At 44.3% G+C, this 8,165-nt stretch overlaps 1 protein-coding gene across 1 annotated transcript in view; it reads left to right on the forward strand.

Annotated features, from left to right (window-relative positions):
- The first annotated feature begins 1,967 nt into the window (after positions 1-1,967).
- The window catches only part of Fga (fibrinogen alpha chain), a 7,395-nt gene continuing 1,197 nt past the window's right edge, over positions 1,968-8,165 (forward strand). Inside the window, exons 1-5 of the mRNA XM_005344150.2 lie at positions 1,968-2,103; positions 4,197-4,325; positions 4,723-4,906; positions 5,847-5,992; positions 6,467-7,604. Of these exons, the coding sequence (XP_005344207.1) occupies positions 2,050-2,103; positions 4,197-4,325; positions 4,723-4,906; positions 5,847-5,992; positions 6,467-7,604 (1,651 nt within the window). The 5' untranslated portion in view covers positions 1,968-2,049. The remainder of the gene's footprint in view (positions 2,104-4,196; positions 4,326-4,722; positions 4,907-5,846; positions 5,993-6,466; positions 7,605-8,165) is intronic.

Raw genomic sequence — 8,165 nt, forward strand, 5'->3', positions numbered from 1 at the left:
AAAAAAAAAACTTTTGAGGGGGTTTCCCGTCCAGGCCATTTTGTACATTTTGATGATACAGTGTGTGTGTGTGGGGGGGGGGGAGCGGTGTCAAATGCTTCCCAGCATCCTCAGGAATTGTTGTTGTATGGAATCTCAATGGGCTCTCGGGCTTCCTCTGAGCTCTGAAGCCAACTTTAAAGAGCTGGGGAACTTTCTGCAGACTGACATTGTTTGATGAGAGCTTTGAAATGTCTTCAGCAAGCTTGGCATGTCTGAGCTGCTCTGTTTGCAGCAGAGGAATGCATTCATGCTTGCTTGCTTGACGAGGGTCTGCACCTTTCTGGCAGACTGTAAAAACAAGCAAAACAGTTCAATTTTTCAGTTTCTGTTCTAGTGGAAGGGACAGACCAAGGCCACTAGAGAAAACTGAGCTAAGAAAAGAGAGAGGAACAAGGGACAACACTTGAGGATTAGCAGAATGTCCAGCAAACATTTGGATGCTCAGTAAGCATTCGGTAAATGCTAATGGCTGCTGTTACCAGGAGTGGCTTCACGGAGGACCAGGATCAGACAAAGGAGGACTGGTTGCCAGCTAACAGAATACCCCGTTAAGTTTGAACTTCACATGCACAACAACATTCTAGTTATACTACATAACTATACTTATACTAGAATGTATAAGTATATTCCAAATATGGCAGAAGACATGCATGCACTAAGATATATTGCTCGTCTGTGATTCATATTTAACTAGTCATTCTCAGATTTTATTACTAAGTCAAACTTAAGTCAAAGGCTTCTTCTCACGTTGTTGAATCATGACTGATTATGTATATGCTTGATGTAAAATAGCCCCTGTTTGATAATAAGCATATGTATCGCCCCATTTAATTATTTTTTTCTTTTCTCCTTTTCTGATTTCCCTCATTACCCATTAGTCTCCTAGTTACCGTACTGTGTACTCATCTCTGAGTTCCACGTTTTAGGACTTATATAGACTTGAAATCATGTCTTCCTGTTGAGTTTTTTCCACTCAGTGTGGTGTCCTCTAGGCTCCAGAGGTAGGAGCAATCATCTCTCGTACTCATGCGCTGAGGGGTCGTGGGCTGCTTCCCTAGTCAGGAGCTGTGAATGACTGACACCGCAAGAGTCAGTTGCAGACCCAGCTGTTGCTCTGCGGGGGGGAGGGAACAGAAGCGGGTCGGTGGGTCACACCGAGTTCCACTGAATCCAGAGGAACCGGACGTGGAGATGGAGAACCAGTGAAGAGAGCCCATGTCCAGAGGAACAGTGAGGGAGGAAAGGGCACTTTCCACAACATCTCTGTTCTCCACTAACGGCTACCACTTTCTGCCAGGCAGTGGTGGCAAACACTACCCTGAAAGCCTTGAAATAATGCATTCATAATTTGTTCACTGACACGTGTAGTAGGTTGTCATTGCCTTCATTCTTTAGTGGAGGACACCGATTCCCAAGGATGCAATGTAAACTTCATAGGAGCACAGCATGCCAGGGACCTGGAGTTGGGCTTGTTGAGTTAGGTGTTTGGCACCAGTGGCTGTTATTTTGGCACTTGAGCGGAGGAAAACCATATGTTTAAAATAAGCTTACTAAAGGCTTTCAAGCCATTTTGAAACTCGATGAACTCTGAATCTTACACAGAGTCAGATGTCACTGGTTATATCTCTAGTTCACAGAAGTGATAGCTAGAATGTCCTAGCTCCCCACACCCTCCTGCTGGTATGGAAATGGTTCATCTTCAGAGTCCCCTACTTCCTGGAATGTGGACTTCTCCCCCCAACTGCTGGCTGCACAATCAAATGCTACCATTTGCAACAACTTATCAGAAGCAAACAAGCTACAAAGAATTGAGCAAGAATTTCTGGGATGCCACCAGCATTATGGTCAGAGCAGAGGACTCGGTGTGAGCTTTGGCTCTTTGAGCAGAACAAAGGTGATGATTAACTCAGCCTCCTGCAGACTTAAGTAGGATGGGAGCTGAGAGTAGTCAGTCCTCCTGTCTTTGGCTGCAGTGACCCTCATGAACCATCCTTAGACACAGGAAAGATGCTCTCCCTGAAGGTTGCCTGCCTCATCCTGAGTGTGGCCAGCACAGTCTGGGTATGTCCTCCTTATCTCTAATGCTCTAGTATTTCTCCTGCAAGGTGCTTTGAGTTTGGAGTCTACCAGGTCTAATATAGCAGGCAGACTATTATAGCAGGTCTAATATAGCAGGCAGACTATTATACCAGGTCTTCGTTCTGATATCTGTTTTGTTTTATAATTGCCAGGCCATGGAGGCAGATTCCTAGATGGGCCCCACAAGTCCACGGGTAGTGTGATATCAAGGGGAAGGCCATGGAGGGGGCTGAGGGACCACATTTTCGAGGGGTCCTGACATCAGTCGTACAGGGTCATTTGTCTGTCAGATTCAACCTTCCAACAGGGCACTTTTGTTTGTTATAGACTTTCATGGTGCTGGGGATTGATCTAGCATCTGGGTGTGCCAGGAAAGCTTTCTACAGCGGAGTCACACTGCCGGATTGTCAGCCTGGTGAATCTCCCAGAATTTGTCCTTCTAGAGTCTGGAGACATCCCACTAGCAGACAGAACAGTTGAGAATTACTCTCTGACTTGTACTCTCTGGCTGTTTGTCTGCAACGAGCAGAACGCTTTAGGTTTGGTGTTGCTGTTCTCTAGCTTTTTGCTTTGTTTGCCATGGTTTGTTTGTAACGTTGAGGACCGAACCCGGAACTTTCTAGACGCTAACAAGAACTCTCCGATTGCCCTACATCCTCAGCTCTAAAAGATAGTTTTTCTATCTCTTTGAAGACCTGAAGGAAAAAAGCAAATTTGTTCCCTTTGAAAACATACAGCAAATTCAGAAGGACTCGGTTATGAGGCATTGTGTTCTTTGGATTTGTCTGCTTTTTTTAGATAATGTGTAAATACTGAAAAAAATTCCAAAATTAAGCTCCAAAAACATATAAAAGAAAGAAACCTAAATCTGTGGGGCTTCTGGAGCATTCTAATTTACCAAACATGTCACCTATGCCCAAGGAACTCAGTGACATCCTGATTAGTGACCCGGGCAGCGTGTTACTTCAGTTGCCTTCTTGGCTCCCCAATCCCTAAATCTTGATATCAGAAAGTAAAGAATAAAACTTTTTTTTATTCTTTTATTTAGCTAAAATCACCAGCTAAGGCAATATTTCTGGGTAATTCATAGTTGTTATTTTCCTAATCTCTTATTATTATTGTATTCAATTTCTGTCTGCTTTATTGTTGGATTATTTTATTCTGAAATGCAATTGAATTTACCATTATATTTCTGATACAAAAGGATTCTGCTCGTTCTTTTAAATGAATTGTTCTTCGTTCCTTTAATTATGATAATTAGGGTTATTTGAGTCCTCGTAAGTGAGACTTCATCTGTGTTGACTAATTATCAGGATGAACTACCCAAACAAAAGCAGTGACATTGAAAGGCTTGTCAGTTGGCCACGCAGAGTGAAAACAATGGACCCTCAACGCCATCTTCAGCCATTGAACTATAAAGTCTGCATTTGGTTTATAGCTGAGAATTTTTAACTCTGTGTTTCTAATTATAAGGTGTTAAAAAATTGCTAGCTGCTTTAACTGTTTATTGTTTTCACTTTGAATGAAAATCTACAGTTGCATGATTGTAGGACAAAAACACTGCCAACTCCTAAATCCCTACGTTTCTGTCCTTGATCAATGCTTGCCTGAATCATGGACCCTCTCCACAGGTTACCATAGAAACCTGAAGGAGCAAGGGAGAGCACAAGAGGGATCCGCAAGAGGGCACGGGTCTTCGCATACAGAAGGACTTACAGGAGGAAGAGCTAGACTTTTTCAGCTATTTTTTTTTTTCATCTGTGGTCATGAAAGGAAAGAAAAAGATGGAATTTAACTAATTCTGCTAATCCAGATTATTTTTCGTTTAAAACCCCTGACAGCAGGTGTTTAATGAACATCAAACACAGTCTTAAAAAAAATTTCACGACCTTTATCTCCTTTGCTTCTCATAATGACTTCATAAAATAAGTAGAATTTTCATTTGACTGTAAAAAACTGGCCTTTTCCCTCTGCCTTTTCTTTCTTGGAGCTTGTGAGCATCATAATGTCTCCACCACGAGCATCATAATGGCTAACGTTGTTGCCTCTGCTCCCTTCCCTATGTCTGAATGAAGACCTCAGACTCGGACACCGGAGGTGAATTCTTGGCGGAAGGAGCCGGAGTACGTGGCCCAAGAGTTGTGGAGAGACAGCAGAGTCATTGCAAAGAGACAGACTGGCCCTTCTGCTCCGATGAAGAGTGGGTAAGCAGAGGAAGTGGTGAGCAGGGCGTCCTTCCTTCTGGCACAGAGAGCTGCAGGCTCACTGAGTGAATCCTACAAACCTTTCCCCATCAGAGATAATCTAACAGGAAACTAGCCCCTTACACGCCAAATTAGAGAAAGAAAATGGAATGAACACTTGTCCTAAGGCTTTGTGTAGTTATCAAGGGTCTCTGGGGGGATGCCTGAATAGGAGGACTTCAGAATTCCCAGAACCTCGCACAAGACTAAGCGGTCCTTCACTCTGGACTAGTCCTCCGAGCTATCCTCGGTGGATAGTTGGAAGAGCTGGGGAGGGGAAGCTGCAGGAACTGTTTTAACAAAACTTACTAGGAGACAGACCTTTCATATAATCCCCCCTCCCCCGCTTCATTTTCAGAACTACAAATGCCCTTCTGGCTGCAGGATGCAAGGGCTGATTGATGAAGTCAATCAAGATTTTACCAACAGAATAAACAAGCTCAAAAACTCACTATTTGATTTTCAAAAAAACAACAAGGATTCTAATACACTAACCAGGAATATTATGGAGTATTTGAGAGGGGACTTCACCAATGCCAACAGTGAGTAGGACATTTTTAGTGCTCAGACTTTCTAACGAAGACAACAAAACCCCCCAATTATAATGTTTCCTTGCAGCTACCATGATCCTATTGCAAAGCTCTCAGCGCAGAAACCACTCAGGTTTAAGGAGATGTATGTCATTTCCAGAAAGTTAGAGAAGTCAGCTTAGATTTTTAAAATCCTGTATATTGAAAATCAGGAGAGGCAGACTGTCCAAACAGCTATTCTGCTTCTGGCCCTTAGACAAGGAGTCTCAGAGATGAAGGGACTTCTCAAAGACACAAGTTAGATGTCAGCTCCAGATTCTGCTGAGTCAATTACATATTTTTTTTTTTTAAAATTTAAGATACAAGACCATGCTCAGTGTTCCCCATGGGACTCTCCAGTGCTGGGAAGCACTGAGGTCCCTTTGGACATAGATAAGGTCTCCATGGAAGTCCCTGGTCTTGTACACTGAACAATTTAATGTCAGCGGCGCAGCCATAGCTGGCAGGTGACTGACCCTGGTAATTCCTAAAATGCTTAGAAATGATTTCAAAGTTCCAGATAGAAAAAAAAATAACCTCTTAAACATTAATATATAATAATAGATTCAAGTCCCTTGAGTGAAGTTACGATAAAATAGTTGGATGTGATCAAACTCACTATTTACCAAACCTCTATTTCAAACTCCAAAATTATTTCCTTCTGGATTTATTTGGATGTCCAGTCCTAACTAAGACACATGGATGGCTTCTGTGGGGGACAATCTAGTTAAGCCTGAAGCTCGCAGAATACACACCCGGAGAACAGGCTGCAAAGGAATAAAGTGTGGAGATGTTTATGAGCAATTTTCCGTTTTCTCGTTTGTTTGGGTGTTTGGTTTTCTGTTGTTGTTGTTTTGCTTTACTAAGCAAATCGATCTACAGCCACCTGAATGCCTTGCATTTCCTGTCTCAGACTTTGATAACACCTATGGCCAAGTCTCCGAAGAGCTGAGGCGCAGAATTGAGATCCTGAAGCGCAAAGTCGTAGAGAAAGCACAGCAGATCCAGGTTCTGCAGAACAATGTCAGGGCTCAGCTGATCGATATGAAGCGCCTGGAGGTAGGTGTGAAGCCCAGGTCCCAACTGCCTTGGGTTTGTCTAAGAAGGAGGAGGAAGACGCTAGTCTTCTGAGCGGCTGCTGTGTCCATTAGCCACTCAGAACAGAAGCGTCTCCATCCTAGAAATGAAAACAGAAAAAATTCTTAAAGGGTAAACACAGCGTATTTCAAAAGAACACACTTTGCCCTGTCTGCCCATCACATGCTGAACCCTTGGCTCCAGCCTCAGGAGCCTCTTCAGTGAGGGCTTCCATTCACAGGCATTAGTAACTTTCTCTTTTCCCATTCAAATTCTAAAATGGATCCAAAGAGCTCCTACTGCCCAACCTCCCTGCCCCTGCAGGGCTTCCAGTGATGAAAAGTGGTTTTTCCCTGGTAGTCCAAGAAGTGAAACCCATTTCCAAAATGTAAACCAATTACCAGGAACCAAGTTTGTCACGAGACATAATTCGTTTCTCTGTCTTCCTCTCTTCAGGTGGACATTGATATCAAGATCCGCTCTTGCAAAGGGTCCTGCAGCAGGGGTGTGGTCCATCAGCTAGATCTGAGGGACTACGAAGAGCAGCAAAAGCAGCTGGAACAGGTCATCGCTAAAGACCTGCTTCCTGCGAAAGAGAAGCAGCACTTGCCAACGCTAAAAATGCTTCCCCTTCCCGACTTGATTCCCGGAACTTACAAGAGCCAGCTTCAGGAGGCCCCTCCAGAGTGGAAGGCCTTAACAGAAATGCGGCAGATGCGGATGGAGCTGGAGGGGCTCGGGAAGGGTGGGAATTCACGCAGGGATTCTCGAGGAGACTCTCCAACACATGGGACAGAGGCAGAGGCAGAAAGCCCCTTGAAACCGACACCTGGTGTATCTGAGCATAGGTGGCCTGCAGGCTCCCAGCCCGGAAGTGAGGGAAGCTGGAGCTCCTCCTGGGCTATGGGGTCTGATGGACGCGGGGGTCCTGGAAGCTCTCAATCTGGAGGTTATAGGCCAAATAGCTCAGGCTCCGGGAACCCCATGCCTAGCAACCCGGACTGGGGTGAATTTTCAGAGTCCACAGGAAGTAGCAGCCCAGCAATAAAGAAAGAGTACCACACTGGTAAACTGACCACCTCTAAAGGAGATAAAGAGCTCCTGATTGGAAACGAGAAAGTCACCTCCTCTGGTACAAGCACCACCCGTCATTCATGCTCTAAAACCATTACCAAGACTGTTACGGGTTCTGATGGCCGCAGGGAAGTGGTCAAGGAAGTGGTCACCTCGGATAATCCCTCTGATTGTGGTGGAGCCATTGACTTAGGCGTGGAACATAATTTTGGTGGCAGGTTTGACTCGTTTCCCCAAAATTTCCCGGACCACACTGAGTTTTTTGGCAGTCACTTGGACTCGCTCTCCTCTAACTTCAAAGAATTTGGCAGTAAGACCGAGGCAGTAGGCTCTGACATTGGCTTAGAAGACCCAGGCTCCCATGTTCCTAGTTATCCTTCCAGTGGTAAAACCTCCACTGTCAGAAAGCAGCAGATCACCAAGACCTACAAAATGGCGGATGAGGCAGGAAGTGAAGCTCACGATGCTGGAGAAGCTCGGACCACTAAGAGGGGCCGTGCCAGATCGCGGGCATCGAGAGGTATCCACACTTAACCCCCTAGATTAAGTTAACCGTTTCCTAACCTTCTAGAGAGCCTTGTTGAAATCGCACTTTTCCTTTTTCCGTCAGTTTTTCGTGCTAGACTGTACGTTCCATGGGGGCAGGGACTTTGCCGCATGTCTATCTCTGTAATTCCCAAATGTCTTAACAGTGCATTCGTTTCTCAATAAATATATTTCAAATAAATGAACAAATCCTTCTGAAACTCAATTCTGAGTCTGTTTAACCGAATCCATGCAAAATGTGTGCCATAGTGACATCCAACTCACTAACCTTAAATTTGGTGTTACGTCTCGGTTGACATTTAGATCGGGTTAAAAATTGTTCTCTTACTATATTGATTGATGGATGTTTAGCCACCTCTGATGACCATCTGCTATTAGTATGTGCAAATATGATTTAGAATTCATTTGAAGAAAGTTTGCACTTTGAAGACATAAGTATTCTTTACCTATTTAAAATTACATCTCAATGTAGGTGGGTCTTTTTCCATGGGAGGAGGGAAGGAGGGAAGGAAGGAAGGAAGGAAGGAAGGAAGGA

This window comes from Microtus ochrogaster, chromosome 1 (genome assembly GCF_000317375.1).
Source record: "Microtus ochrogaster isolate Prairie Vole_2 chromosome 1, MicOch1.0, whole genome shotgun sequence".
Classification (NCBI taxonomy): domain Eukaryota; kingdom Metazoa; phylum Chordata; class Mammalia; order Rodentia; family Cricetidae; genus Microtus; species Microtus ochrogaster.